The 16305-nt window shown below is 41.7% G+C and overlaps 1 protein-coding gene across 1 annotated transcript; it reads left to right on the forward strand.

The window, feature by feature from the left end:
• Positions 1-13347: 13347 nt before the first annotated feature.
• On the forward strand, positions 13348-13917 carry LOC124775850 (pyrokinin-1 receptor-like). Its single transcript, XM_047250684.1, has one exon. The coding sequence runs from the start codon at positions 13348-13350 to the stop codon at positions 13915-13917; it is 570 nt and encodes a 189-aa protein (XP_047106640.1).
• Positions 13918-16305: the final 2388 nt, after the last annotated feature.

Consider the following 16305-nt stretch of genomic DNA (forward strand, 5'->3'; position numbering starts at 1 on the left):
CTCTTAATTTATGATTTACTGAAATGCCTAATGAAATGACGAGAAATATTTTTATGTCTATACACCTGATTACGACTACTGTCTCTCTAGTTGAGAGATTTTTCTACTAACTTATGAAATGCCTAATGACTACTGAATGTGTTCTTATGCTTTACTTTGTACATGGTTGCTTATTTCATTTGATATCTAGTTTCTAGCTGCACTGCAGCATTGGTTAAAATAAAATTTTATAGATGTACTAATATAAATCTTTTCTGTCTACAGATCGAGTAAATAATAATTGTTTTCAAAAAAATGAGGGAGCACAAGACGACATTTACCTTCACAGGAACTGCATTCATAATTTTCTTTACAAGTACTTGGTAATTTCTTTTGTAGAATAAATTGTGATGCATCACTCTAGTATTAAGATGTGACATAGGTATTAGACATGGCCATTTTTAGTGTAATATTTTTTTTCTGCTTGAGCTATGTCATGTTTAGATATCTGCTGTTTGCCAGGCATAGTGTTACTGAATTTGACTTTGTATTATTCTGTTAAGCCAGTTTTACTAATGATTTATTTTTATTGTTTGCTGCTCATTGCCTTATATTAGTTGTAATTTATGCTGCTTGCTTCGCCATTTGTATTTTTGATCATTGCTGTTTGTGTTAATTGTTTTGTGCTGCTGCATTGCCTCGTCCCTTAGTTTAGCATCTGAGCTCAGTTGATTTAAGTTAGCTTAAGAAGGGTAGACTATATAAGAAACTGACTATGGAGAATAGGTAAAGAATGCGTTGCGAAGTTATATGAAAAAGATTTGGGCCAAAATGAGTATTGTACACTGAGAAATAATTATATTGAAAGAAATATGAATAGTATACAGAAAGCAGGTATAGATAGGACTTTTTGGGAATAATGATGAATGAAGGGAGATCTCCAAGAAGTAAAGGAAGTTTTGTTTGCAAAATACTGCAGTAAAACAAACCCTGTCCTTTCCTTTTGTATTATTCCGCTACATGTGTGTGTACTCTTGTGTATTTGTGTTTTTCCTGTCTTTATGTGTTTAGCTAATACGATTTATGTTGTAGAATTTTTCTAGTACTAAGCTATATTCACTGTGAGGAGGAATACTGTTATCCTCAAATATAAGTTGCATTAATAATATGTTATTTTCTTTGTAAAGTTGTTTACAATTCTGTTCTGTTTCAGTGTTCATGTGTGAAATTAATATTTCGAAAACAATTCTCATTATTTTATATATTTACTTATGTCATAATTCCTGTAACTCTGATGGATATGTTATTTCGATTCTTTTGTAAAGCCTGTACTACAAATGTTATCTGTATTGTTATGTTCTTTAATGATGTATATTGTACCTTTGTAATTTTATTTTCATGTTGTAAATTTATAATTGTATAGACACCAGTTCTTCATATTAAGTTACATTTCATTGCACACGTTTCTGTTGGTCATAGTATATGGACAATATGTGAGAAGTAGGGACTGTTAGTGTTTGCACGTGTGTTGATAATTCAGCAAAGGACTGGATAACAGCATTGCTGGTTCTAAAGACATTTCAAACAAATTTTTTGTGAGTGGACAAGTGGTGGTTTATGGACTTACTATATTATCTGCAAGACTCTTCAATGGTGATTGAGCACCTGCACAGTCACAGCAGATGGCTGCTGGCCGTTTCTAGAAGGATTACAGTGGGTCTGCATTTTTGATGACCCACCAATACCATTATTTCTACAAGGTCTACAGTGGGTCTGCACCTCTGGTGGCCCACCAGTACCTTAATCTCTACCAGCACTATTGTGGGTCTGCTCTGTGATGACCTACCCACCAATACTCTTCAAAACTTCGACTGACTCCGCTGTGGGTTTGCTCTGTTGTGGCCCATTACTTGTCTGCATGTCGAGAGTCAGCACTGTCTTTCCGTTGGAAGGACAACACTACTTCTTCAAGACAGCGTGGAAATCCATTACTTCTGTGTGCATTTTCCTTTACTGCTCAGACTTTGAGAAAAACACTGCAACGTTACTGTGATGAATGATCAGGACTGTCTTTATGGACTGTGAGAAAATTTTAGCTTTTGACCAAGAATGTATCAATAAGCGTGTGCATTTGATATCTTTGTTATTGTAATTATGAAAAATTTAATCAAATCATTATTGGCCACTACCCAAAATAATTTGTAAAATTTTTTGTGGGGAGCATGGGGGCTATGTAAGTAGGCTGTTTAGGTTTTCTTATTGGTAACGCCACGTAGCGCTCTGTGTGAGAATCACTGGCTGTGCTGTGTGCAGTCTGTGGCTAGTTTGCATTGTTGTCTGCCATTGTAGTGTTGGGCAGCGGCAGCTGGATGTGAACAGCGCGTAACGTTGCGCAGTTGGAGGTTAGCCGCCACCAGTGATGGATGTGGGGAGAGAGATGGCGGAGTTTTGTAATTTCTCATGAACTGATATATATACTATGACTATTAAGGTAAATACATTGTTTGTTCTCTATTAAAATCTTTCATTTGCTAACTATGCATATTAGTAGTTAGTGCCTTCCATAGTTTGAATCTTTTATTTAGCTGGCAGTAGTGGCGCTCGCTGTATTGCAGTAGTTCGAGTAACCAAGATTTTTGTGAGGTAAGTGATTTGTGAAACGTATAGTTTAATGTTAGTCAGGGCCATTCATTTGTAGGGTTTTTGAAAGTCAGATTGCGTTGCGCTAAAAATATTGTATGTCAGTTTAACCACAGTTATGTATTAATTGTTCAAAGGGGACGTTTCACTATCAGTATACTGGAGTTCACACCATTGAATGATCCATAGCGTTATTACCACTTGGTTACCAGGTTTTTATCCGTCTTAGGAACGAGAGACATCATCGATTCTGCGTGTCAGGGAGCCAACAGTTTGATGATAGGTTTGTGGAAGTATGTGGCATTAGATGTCTACGCACAGGCCATGCAATTTGCATAAATAACGGGTAGCTAATTTGCGTATACAATGATGGCACCCGACAGTGACCCAGATGGCTTCCATGGGATTTACGTAAGGCGAATTTGGTGGCCGAGGCGTCAATATGAATTTACTACATTGCTCCTCAAACAACTGTTGCACGGGTCTGGCTCCGAGACAGAGACAGATATACTACTGAAAGATGACATCACCATCGAGTTATCGAGTAGTTATACTATGTAGAACGCGCGTCCACGTCATCATATTTTAACGTTTCTGTCTGGCACACAGATAGCTAACACATTTATTTATTTACAATTATTTTTTTTATTTTTTATTTTCATTTTTTTTCTTCGATATGTAGCGTTATAAATACGGACTATTCGCCGAATAAGAAAGCTAGTTTACATTCAGAAGCAGAAACAGTAAGACTGAAGAATGAATAAGTAAAAAGTCCTAGTTGTAGCAAGTGCAAATGTGAAGATTAGTCAAGAGTGAGAGTGATCAGTTAATTGTGAAGTATTAATAATAGTAATTCACAGTAATTTCCCAGTACAAATATTGTTACAAGACTCATAACTATATTTTTACCAATAATGTAACAATAGTTTCCCATACCTAGCTCGTAATACGAGTAACTACTGATGTGTAGCCGGCCTCTGTGGCCGAGGGGTTCTAGGCGCTTCAGTCGGGAACCACGCTGCTGCTACGGTAGCAGGTTCGAATCCTGTCTCGGGCATGGATGTGTGTGATGTCCTTAGGTTAGTTAGGTTTACGTAGTTCTAAGTCTAAGGGACTGATGACCTCGGATGTTAAGTCCCATAGTGCTTAGAGCCATTTGAACCATTTGAACTGATGCTTACATCTCCGGCAATAGTGACTTTCGAGAAGATTCCTAAAACCGCATTGTTACTACATAGGATCTCTATTTAATGCAGAAGTTCCACACACATAAATTGCCGGAATACGACATCATGATATATTGGAAAAGAACTGTTTTTATTTCAACACTGGACCAAGTTACGAGTGACATGACAAAGTTCTACGGAATAAAAATATTTATCATCTAAAATTCAACATACTTTTACCCTCATCACAACTACTGAAACATGACGGTAATGATCTGGCACATAAATTGACTCAGTGCTTAACTGAAGTACCGTTCTTTCAAGAAGAATCACTCTTTGTGGTTAAAAAGAGACTAATGAGAGAGATTCTTCAATACAAGCAAACAAGCATAAACGCCCTTAATAATCGCGATTCTGTTACAAAATCGTTGTCTGTTTGCCCCAGTTCTGACTATCCTACTTCGCACACACTGTAGTCTCTTGTTGCATAGGTCTTCATGATAGTCATGTCGCTAGCATCTCAGTGTACATGTTAGAATTCATTCCAAATGTTTAGCCAAGCAATGCATAACTTACCTTTAACACAACAGGCTGCCCAAATCATGAAAAAATCCATCATCAAAATTTATGCCCATTCCTACTTGCTGCTTGTCCACTTGCATCTATTGCTACAGTAGCAAGAAGTTTTTCAACATTGCGGCGTTAAAGGACGTGGCTGAGATCGACAATGGAGGAGGATCGACTTCAAGGCTTAGCTCCGTTGAACACCCAGCCTGACATTGATTGTCCTATTGACGATGTAATTAACCAATTTGCAAGGAAGAATAGGCGCACAGAATTCATCACTTTAAGCAGAGTACCCAATTGTAACTTTTTATATCATGAGATGGCATTGTCTTGTGTATGTGTAAAATCAGTTTAAAAAAAAACTTTCGTAAACTTTGCATGTGACTTGATTATTTTTTATTACGGTAAAAGTAAAGGTAGCTCGAGATTAAAGCTTTAAACATGGTTGCGTTGTCAGTAACCGTTACAAGGTAAAATTAAAACAATTGCAGCGCTCGATCGCGAAAATGAAGTCTTTCTGACCTAGTTTCGGCCACTTCTAAGAGTGCCTTCATCAGAAATAAAACATTTAAAACTGGCATGTCACGTATAAAATAAATATGAAGCGATAACTCTTTAGTCAGAAAATATTAAAATATAAAACATAGAGGCAGGCCACTAAGGGCTGTATCACATGTCGAGCTGCCTCTATGTTTTCTATTTTAATATTTTGTGACTAAAGAGTTATCGATTCATATTTATTGTATACGTGACATGCCAGTTTTAAATGTCTTATTTCTGATGAAGGCACTCTTAGAAGTAGCGGAAATCTAGGTCAAAAAGACTTCATTTTCGCGACCGAGGGCTGCAATTATTTTGATTTTCGTTTTCTTTTTTTTTTAGCTCAAGGCATCTTTAGCGCCCCCTCCTTGAGCTTTTTATGTATACTCACTCCACTGTCCACCACGTTGCGTTCGGGGCGTGCTGCACGTTTCGTGCCGCCGTTCATTTGGATGACGGTCTTAGTGGAGATGACAATCGACCGATTGTAGCAAAGATGTAATTCACCCGGAGAGCCGACACGCTTCCGTTGATCGACGGTCGAGTCTCGATGGTCCTGGGCCGACTGCAATCGTAATTCACAATTCCGTTGGGTCAACTTGTGAACACATAGGGGTGGTATGCCTGGGAGCTCAACAATGCTCAACAATGTACGATGAACGTGTGATCCAAAACCTTGTGCGTCTACTAGCAATGTGCTCTTTCGGCAGAGATGCCACAGATCACCATGTATCGTACTTTACAGAGCAGACAACTTACGAAGCCGACGTTCTGTGAAGAGTTGTGGACGTCATGGCATTTAGGATCTATTGATGGTTTCCTGTCCGCAGCTCGTGGTCTTCCGGTAGCGTTCTCGGTTCCCACACACGGGGTCCCGGGTTCGATTACCGGCGGGGGTCAGGGATTTTCCTTGCCTCGTGATGACTGGGTGTTGTGTGTTTTTCATCGTCATTTAATCATCACTGTCTCGCAAGTCATCGAATTGGCGTCAACTAAAAAGAACTTGCAATACGGCGGCCGAACTTTCCCGCGTGGGGCCTCCCAGCCAACAATGCCATACAATCATTTCAATTTTTGGTAGTTTCACTGCCCTTTTACCTCCTTCCGTAGATGCTCAAGACAGTAGCACGTGAACATTCGAGCAGCTTCGCCGTTTTCGAGATACTCGTTCACAGGGTGTGTGTAATACCAATCTGCCCTTTCTCAAAGTCGCTTATCTCCATAGACTTCCTCATTTGCTGCCCATTTCTTCCTTTCGGTGTTCTCCTGTCCATGTCTGCTCCGCTTACATACTTTTGTTACCGCATCATGTGTGTGCAACGCCACCAAGCGGTACCAAACGTCGCGGTGGGCGGTGGTTCAGATGGTTCAAATGGCTCTGAGCACTATGGGACTTAACATCCGAGGTTATCAGTCCCCTAGAAATTAGAACTACTTAAACCTAACTAACCTAAGGACATCACACACATCTATGCCCGAGGCAGGATTCGAACCTGCGACCGTAGTGGTCGCGCGGTTCCAGACTGAAGCGCCTAGAACCGCAAGGGGGGGGGGGGGGGAGGGCGGGGGCAGTGGTCATAATGTTTTCGTTTATCACTGAATATTATGCACAACTGTTGCAACTGGAAATCTTAATTTTCCTGCGAATATCCGTGACTTTATACTGATTTCCATTACAGTAGAGCGTCGATTATCCGAACGTCGGTCAACCGAACGACCGCTTAACTGAACTGTGTACTCGCTCGCACCTGTTACTCTCCTATCCTACCGTCCATCATCCCTCTGTAAAAGCTCATCAGCTAAAGAATGGGAAGAGAAAACACTACTTCTCCTTGACAATGCAGCAACTCATCCGTCATGTGATATTTTAAAAGACGAGTTCATAAAGGTAATATTTCTTCCGCCTAACGTAACCTCCTTATTACAGCCCATGGATCAAGGCGTTGTTGGGACTTTCAAACGATGTTACAGGAAAGAATTGTTGCGTAAGTAATTGTTAGAAAGAGAAGAGGATGGAGAAGAAAGTCTCTTAAGAAATCATAAGAATATTTACTTGAAAGACGCGTCCTACTTGATCATCGCAGCATGGAATAGTGTAAAGGAAGAGAATTTGAAGAAATCCTGGAATAAAATTTTGGACACAGAAGAAAATTCACAAGTTACGACTGAAAATGACGAACAGAATGATATGTCCGAAATTCTCGGTGTGCTAAAAGAAATAGATTGTTACGAATGTGATGAAGAAGACGTTCATGAATGGTTGAATATCGATGATGCAGATCCAGGACACCAAATCATGCAGGACAGTGAGATTGTAAACGTCGTCACTGATAAAGATGACGCCGCCAGCATCGCATCAATCAGTGCTCCAGAAAGTGAAGATGAAAGTATACCAACAGCTTCTGAGGCGTTCACTTGTTTAGATACTGCCTTGCTATGGTTTGAAGCCCAAGATGAAAGTGACCAGTTTCAGATATCTGTAATGAAAAAAGTACGTGGCTTAGCTGCTCGTGAGCGTGTAGGCTTGCTTACACAGACCAAAATTTTTAAACGTTAATTTTGTATAGTGTGTGTATTGTTTATGCAAAATGCGTATGTAATATGTATATATTTTTGTTTAATAAACTGTGCCACGTACTATATATTCCTACTGAAGTTGCCTTTGTATGTTACTTTGTAATACTAAAAGAGATGCCTGTTTTTATGAATAAATTTACTGTACAGTACTTCTTTTTGGCTAATAAACATGTACAGTTCGATTATTCGAACAAACCAGTTTTCCGAACACCCATGTCCCCCAATTACTTCGGATAATCGACGCTCTACTGTACTTTACAATCACATTCGATTGTTAGTGCTAGGCTGAACCGCATTTGACTGCCTAAGAAGTCTGTCAATGGATGAAGGAGCATTCCGTCAAGTGGGCACCGCATGACGCCACGTGGTGAGTAGCCAATCACGGCAACTCTCGGATGTGACGTCCACGCTGTGGAGGGGGCGTCGCGCCGCCGGCGCGGAGCGACCGAAGCCAGTGCGGAGCCAGGCGCGCTCACACGCGGTCGCGCTCCTACACGAGCGGCGGAGGGTTCGTTCGCTTCGCCCAGTCGCCGGCGAGGCTACGTAGGCGCGGGTGCTCGCGTGCGCATTCGCGGTAGCGAGGGTCCGGGTGCGTGTAGTCGGTCGCCCGTTGTTTATACCACACTGCAACACGCCTCGAAAGGCGTCTCACCCCACAGTTGTGTCGTCGTCTAATGTCGTGGACTGCAAATCACTTCCCGCCCGACGATACTAACAAGCAGTACACTTCAGTGAAGAAACCTACGTGTCGGTTGCACTGGCGATATGGTGGTGTGTCGAAGCCGCCGCTGAGTAATATGAAGGCGCTGGAGTCTTGAAGCGGATGAAAGTGTTCTCCTCAGCGACGTCCTTTAAAGGAAACGAGGCCCTGTCAACTGCCTCGCGCTCGCACTCGTAATTTTTGGAGTCTCTCTAAAAGGTGCGCCTAGGGACAGCCTCAAATTAATTGCGAGTAGAAGTACGGGAGTTGCTACATTTTCGGTCATACAAGGTCTCTCTAAACCACACTGTTTTCCAAAGGTGCATTTAATTACAGCATCATTGAATTTAAATACTGCGTATATGCAATGTCTTGGCCTCCTTCCAAAAACTCTTTATTTTCACATCTGTGTCATACTAATGACACTGTCCGAAAATTTTAGATATTTTCTTCCCAGATAATGGAGATATTGCATGTCTCCTTCAGAATGAGTTACATTTCGATATTTAACTTCATGTGTTGAGGGTATTCCTTCTGGACTAATTCTCCTAGTGATTAAATGTAATAGGCCAACCTTCCCAAAATTTTGGGCTTTCTCACTGCATTCATAATCGACACGCATCTTAATACACCATCACCTAAAGTATCTTACAAGTCGATAGATAATATAATATTGTTACTACTAATAACGTACTGGATTAATTTTTAGGCATGAAAAATAGTCATAATCCCATTCAACAACGGTTTCTTTAATTTTTAGGGTACAGAACTGGTATGGAAATAAGTTTAGGGTTTAAATCTCCGAGAACAGTATGAACAATAATAATAATAATAATAATAATACTCTCATAAGTCGTTTAGTGGACTGAGCACGTACCTACCCAGCAACAAGTACTAATTTACTGATGACAAATATTGCATAAATATTTCTTTCTATATATTCACCATACCGTCTTCAACCGTCAAAAATTTCATTGGAAATAAATACATATTTGAATTAATTATCGAGCTACTTCGCGTTTCTTCAGTTTTCTGGTGTAGATCTCCAGTCAGAGTATTCCCTTGTAATCGAATAGCGCTTTGTTTCATCAAAAGTTTCCCTGAATGGATTATGCCTTATACATCTGATAAGAATATCGTAAACAATTAGGATAGTGGGTGACTTCTTATTTAAGTTGTTTTCAGGATCTTGTCTTACGACTGCAATTATATGCGCAGCACAAGGGAATCGATAATGGAAGTTATAATTGCTTCAAGGGTGCAGTCGGAGATGACTAGGACTAGATCACAGCACTGCGTGATTGCTTGAAAGCTGCTTTGATGCACGGTGCAGAGGATCCATCAATCGCACCAGCAATCGGCACACAGACGTCAGCTGCCAGGTCTCGCTTCTAAGGCTGGAAGCCAAGTTAGTGGATGTCTGTCTCTCTCTCTCTCTCTCTCTCTCTCTCTCTTTCTCTCTCTTTCTGGTGGGTCTGTGGAATCTAATTCTCTGACAGTGAAAAAGCTTTGCACCTACTTGGACTCTTCACTCGACTCAGTAAACAATATTTACTTTTTCCATAATAATTGGCAGACTTTCAAATCTCTTTAAAAGTTTATAATCGAGCGTGACTGCGCAGTAGTTAGTTCACAGGACTCCAAATCCAGAGGAGCAATTTTCAAATTCCTCTGCAGCAATTGGCCATCGGGCGATTCAAATTCAAATTTCCTGTAGTAGCGTAACTTTACACTAAGAACGAAGGAAAGAAAGAAAGATAGAAAGAAAGAAAGAAAGAAAGAAGGCAAGACAGAAGCAAATTCCTTCCCCAAGTTCGTAAAATTCAACAATGCTCTCTGACTAGTTGTCGATTAGAAATGAAAATGTTCCCTGAATTTTCATAAAACTTCGTATTCCCTGTTTAGTCTTCTTTTCTTTCTCTTCCTTTAGCCTGCAGTACGTGTTCTGAGTTCCAAATGAATATAATAATACCGTCCATTACTGTCGATTCATAAAAATTTGTTGGAGGTCCCTATGTCCAAACAGAAATCTCTCTTTAGACAATATCTTATTACTTTAAACGCTTAATGTTACATAACTTGCATTCCAAAATCACAAACACGCAAAAACGATATCCGGAAGAACTTGAAAATTATTTGAAGCAATTCTCTTCCCTATTCGTGAACGGGATCTGTTGCGTGTGTTAACAACGTGTTTGAAAAGGACGAGTTTTGAAGTTCTGAGTACACTGCTGTACGTATTTCACTGAAAGTGAAAATATTTTTGCCACGTACGCCCTCCGCTGACAGGCTCGGAACACCGCAATCTTGATACAAATGCGTTGCCGAATGCACCCTGCACTATTATGGTGATAAGCGGTTGAAAATTTTTTATGACGATCGAGAAAGATCATTCCTAGACTCTTTTATCAATTAGAATGATTGCCTCTGACGATGTCAAGTTACAAAAGTCTGTGATCAAGAACGTTACACACAACTAAACATCAGTAACTTTCATTTTCTGAAAACCAGTCCGAAATACTTTCAACGCAGTGGCGTCAAGACTTGCGAAATCTTTGAAGGTGACACACTTTTGCCCCCTCTCACTAAGCCAGACGTGTGACAACAACATAAATATTTCACGGGCTTAGCATTAGCGCCACAGATAACTCGGCAATGAATTCCTAGCTGGTCACTGCACTCTGTTACTGCCCATGTCTATTTCGCAACGAGTTCGCAACGTACACGTCGATTTCTTGGCTACTTCTGCTGACTGACCTAAGAAATATTAATCTTGTAAATCCTTATTACAGTTTCTTGTCATTTCACCAACGTAACACACACCTGTAGCATCACAACTGCCTCTGTTGTCGGAAGCAAAACTACCATTTAGCTTTGTCGAACCTCGTGTTTAGTTCCATCTTAAAGGGGCCATGCTGGAGCGATGCCAGAGATTAATGCACGCAGGACCCAGTACATCATTCGCAGTCTCAGATTAATAGAGTTGCGGACGTAATTTCAGCGGAAACGACTTCAGTCTCCTCGACTGAATGACGTCTCACATGGCCACTGTACTCGAGCTCTGTCGCCGATTAACAAATTAACGATCTGTTTAAATGTCGCTTGTTAGAAGACACAGGCCATGCTTTCCGTTATATTTGCGGCGTTTCCCACCGCTGTAGCTACAACTGGGAAGAGCTATCGGTCGCACCAGTTGCATCACTAACCTTAAAAAAGAACGAAACTTATTTTTATTGCTAACAGAGTTTTCCTGCACGTAAAAGAAACGCAGTAGCTCGATTTTTATAGTCAGGAAGCACGAAAACTAACATTATTTTTTCTTTCTTGTTTGCACAGAGCGCTGAGGAAATCGAATGCCATGCCAGAGTACTTACGTCGGAGGAGGCGGAACTTCGACTTCACAATCACCTTCCACGCGCTCGTGTGTGGTGTGTCCGTGTGTGAAATCTCGGAACAGAACTGTTCTCAGAGATACGTCTAAAGAACGTAAGCTGTGGCAGACGAGAGAAATCGTACGTGATTTCGAATTTGGCTTTACTGTGGTGATCGTATCCCTGTGAACAGCCTAGCGAAGTGGCAGCACAGAGTTAGACGTCTGGATATTTTGAGTGGCACTCAGCTATCCATCACAGTCTCCACAGTATCTAGAGGACTCGTCAAGGTTCATCTCACAGGACGCCATATCTGCTCCGTCGGAGAGCTTTGTTTTGATGGTTGTTATTTTGGGTTGGTGCTGAAAATACCGCCCCCGCTGCGTTTAGTGTGCAAAAAGCCTCTTAGTGCAGCGGTAACGCCAAATGACTTGCAACCAGTGTCAAATGACAAATAATGTCGACAATAAATGCTAATACTAGAGTAATTTTTAAGTAAATGAAAGTATGGATGTGAAAATAAATCTCTACTGCATAATAAGTCTCGTTCACGATGCTTTCCAATCGTTGAGTTAAGCTTTCGATGTAGCTGCAGCATTTGAATTTGCCGGAGATTGTTTTCAGTGAGTAATAGAAGAAACCTTTGTGTTTGTCATTGCACCGAGAAGGCTTAATATTCAAGCTAGACACCATTCGTAACCTTGCAGTTTCTAAACATCTTCTCTACAAGACGGGATTGGCGTTCTGAACTCAGCCGTGGTACTGCGGGCACAACGTTTGATTTATGACAGTATCAGTGCCCTAAATTTTATTTGGTACGTGTGAAACCCTCTGGTCTTTCGTATAGTGAAATACCGAAAAAGAGTTATTTATTTAGTGTTGTAGAGGCTACATTTAACATCTATGTGAAGGTCTCGTGAAAAAGATTTCTTCGTCAAGAGTGGGGAGACGAACTCGGCAATCAATATAAAAATATGTAAGACCATTGTGCTTCTCATTTCATCGAAATAACCGAAGATGAATTACAATCGCCACGTATTTTGCTAGACGATTGACATTTAATGTCAAAATGAGATGTGTGTCCACTGGAAGACAAATGGTATTTTGTGCGTTCTGAGAAGCCTTGAAAAAGGAATGTAGGGTAGTACATACGACTGGCGTGGTGTTAGCTTGAAGTGAATTCGAGCTATCTTCTTCTAAAGCTATAGGACAAGTGCGTCGATTGTAGTTCGTGTCGGGAGAATTCTGTCTTCAGATAACGCATTCCGCTGTCGTAACGGCATGGAGACGATACTGAGGTGCCGAGATAATCATTCGTACGTCGTTTACTATGTGAGTCCTACATAAGAAACAAGGGGTGTATAGAGAGAAGTGAAAGAAGGTGAACTGAATAAAGATTAAACAAGTGTTTGTAACTGGAGTTAGGGGCATCAACTTTCATCCAAAGCGGAATAATTCTTCTTTTTCTCTCTCTTGTGAACGTATTTTCTTTTGACGCAAGGCTGTACACTACTGTTAACCTTACGGAGGTTAGTGTGATTCTTTTTGAGTGCTCTATTACTGAAGAGAACTGTGGAAAGAGGCAGGTTAAAGAGCGTAATATCCACCAACTCTCGCAGAACAATCTTACGACGTGAACGGTTAAACGAACACGAAGTAATTGAAACTCCTGTGTTTGCTGTAGCAGTGGCCTTTACGGAGAAGAGGAACTGTTGACTGTCGTAGAGAGTGGTCGGAGCGAGTGTTCTGGGGGTTGAACGTTCGCTGTTGCTGCCTCGGAGCTCGAAAGACTCGGCCACTTTGAAACATGGATTCCTCGGACACGGCCGAGACGAGCACCCCGCTGGCGCTGTCGGCGACGTCGAGCGGCGACCTGTCGGCGGTGAACGGCACGGCGACCCCGACGGCCGCCGACGGCGGCGACCCGCTGCTGGTGTCTGCGGCGATGACGGCGCTGTACGTGGCCATCCTGGCGGCGGGGCTGGTGGGCAACGTGAGCACGTGTGCCGTGATCGCGCGCAGCCGCCACCTGCACACGGCCACCAACTACTACCTGTTCAGCCTGGCCATCAGCGACTTGCTGCTGCTCGTGTCCGGGCTGCCGCACGAGCTGTACAACATGTGGGTGCAGCCGTACGCGCTCGGCCAGGCCGTGTGCGTGCTGCAGGGCTTCGCGGCCGAGACGTCGGCCAACGCGTCCGTGCTCACCATCACCGCCTTCACCGTCGAGCGCTACGTGGCAATCTGCCACCCGTTCCAGGCACGCGGTCTCTCCCAGCTGTCCAGGGCCGTCAAGCTGGTCATCGCCGTCTGGTGCGTCGCCCTCTGCCTCGCCGTGCCGCAGGTAACGCCTCTCCTTATATCTACATGTGGCTAACCATTTCAGAGCCGTCTCTACCATCAAGCCGTCTAAACGGACAGTGCATTCGAACGTTGAGCGTACCGTGATTCTGACGTCATAGGCCATAGCGTGTAAAAACCACGTTGCAAAAAAATGGCTCTGAGCACTATGGGACTTAATATCTATGGTCATCAGTCCCCTAGAACTTAGAACTGTTGTTGTTGTCTTCAGTCATGAGACTGGTTTGATGCAGCTCTCCATGCTACTCTATCCTGTGCAAGCTTCTTCATCTCCCAGTACTTACTGCAACCTACATCCTTCTGAATCTGCTTAGTGTATGCATCTCTTGGTCTCCCTCTATATTTTTACCCTCCACGCTGCGCTCCAATGCTAAATTTGTGATCCCTTGATGCCTCAGAACATGTCCTACCAACCGGTCCCTTCTTCTTGTCAGGTTGTGCCACAAACTCCTCATCTCCCCAATTCTATTCAATGCCTCCTCATTAGTTATGTGATCTACCCATCTAATCTTCAGCATTCTTCTGTACCACCACATTTCGAAAGCTTCTATTCTCTTCTTGTCCAAACTGTTTATTGTCCATGTTTCACTTCCATACATGGCTACACTCCATACAAATACTTTCAGAAACGACTTCCTGACACTTAAATCTATACTCGATGTTAACAAATTTCTCTTCTTCAGAAACGCTTTCCTTGCCATTGCCAGTCTACATTTTATATCCTCTCTACTTCGACCATCATCAGTTATTTTGCTCCCCAAATATCAAAACTCGTTTACTACTTTAAGTGTTTCATTTCCTAATTAATTCCCTCAGCATCACCCGACTTAATTCGACTACAGTCTATTATCCTCGTTTTACTTTTGTTGATGTTCATCTTATATCCTCCTTTCAAGACACTGTCCATTCCGTTCAACTGCTCTTCCAAGTCCTTTGCTGTCTCTGACATAATTACAATGTCATCGGCGAACCTCAACGTTTTTATTTCTTCTCCATGGACTTTAATACTTACTGCGAAGTTTTCTTTTGTTTCCTTTACTACTTGCTCAGTATACAGATTGAATAACATCGGGGAAAGGCTACAACCCTGTCTCACTCCCTTCCCAACCGCTGCTTCCCTTTCAAGCCCCTCGACTCTTATAACTACCATCTGGTTTTTGTACAAATTGTAAATAGCCTTTCGCTCCCTGTATTTTACCCCTGCCACATTTAGAATTTGAAAGAGTGTATTCCAGTCAATATTGTCAAAAACTTTCTCTAAGTCTACAAATGCTAGAAATGTAGCTTTGCCTTTCCTTATCTATTTTCTAAGATAAGTCGTTCCAACATATCTGCGGAATCCAAACTGATCTTCGCCGAGGTCGGCTTCTACCAGTTTTTTCCATTCGTCTGTAAAGAATTTGCGTTAGTATTTTGAAGCTGTGACTTATTAAACTGATAGTTCGGTAATTTTCACATCTGTCAACACCTGCTTTCTTTGGGATTGGAATTATTATATTCTTCTTGAAGTCTGAGGGTACTTCGGCTGTCTCATACATCTTGCTCACCAAATGGTTGAGTTTTGTCACGACTGGCTCTCCCAAGGCCGTCAGTAGTTCCAATGGAATGTTGTCTACTCCCGGGGCCTTGTTTCGACTTAGGCCTTTCAGTGCTCTGTCAAACTATTCACGCAGTATCGTATCTCCCATTTCATCTTCATCTACATCCTCTTCCATTTCCATAATATTGTCCTCAAGTACATCGCCCTTGTATAGACCCTCTATATACTCATCCACCTTTCTGCTTTCCCTTCTTTGCTTAGAACTGGGTTTCCATCTGAGCTCTTGATATTCACACAAGTGGCTCTCTTTTCTCCAAAGGTCTCCTTAATTTTCCTGTAGGCAGTATTTATCTTACCCCTAGTGAGATGAGCCTCAACATCCTTACATTTGTCCTCTAGCCATCCCTGCTTAGCCATTTTACACTTCCTGTCGATCTCATTTTTGAGACCTTTGTATTCCATTTTGCCTGCTTCATTTACTGCGTTTTTATATTTTCTCCTTTTATCAATTAAATTCAGTATCTCTTCGGTTACCCAAGGATTTCTACTAGCCCTCATCTTTTTACTTACTTGATCCTCTGCTGCCTTCACTACTACATCACTCTTAGCTACTCATTCGTCTTCTACTGTATTTCTTTCCCCAATTCCTGTCAATTGTTCCCTTATGCTGTCCCTGAAACTCTACACAACCTCTGGTTTAGTCAGTTTATCCAGGTCCCATCTCCTTAAATTCCCCCTTCTTGCAATTTCTTCAGTTTTAATCTACAGTTCGTGACCAATAGATTGTGGTCAGAGTCCACTTCTGCCCCTGGAAATGTCCTACAATTTAAAACGTGGTTCCTAAATATCTGTCTTACCATTATA

The sequence above is a fragment of the Schistocerca piceifrons genome, chromosome 2, assembly GCF_021461385.2.
Source record: "Schistocerca piceifrons isolate TAMUIC-IGC-003096 chromosome 2, iqSchPice1.1, whole genome shotgun sequence".
Lineage (NCBI taxonomy): Eukaryota > Metazoa > Arthropoda > Insecta > Orthoptera > Acrididae > Schistocerca > Schistocerca piceifrons.

Bases quoted from the DNA above. Each gene is read 5' to 3' on its own strand.
- LOC124775850 (XM_047250684.1), top strand. From the start codon at position 13,348: ATGGATTCCTCGGACACGGCCGAGACGAGCACCCCGCTGGCGCTGTCG.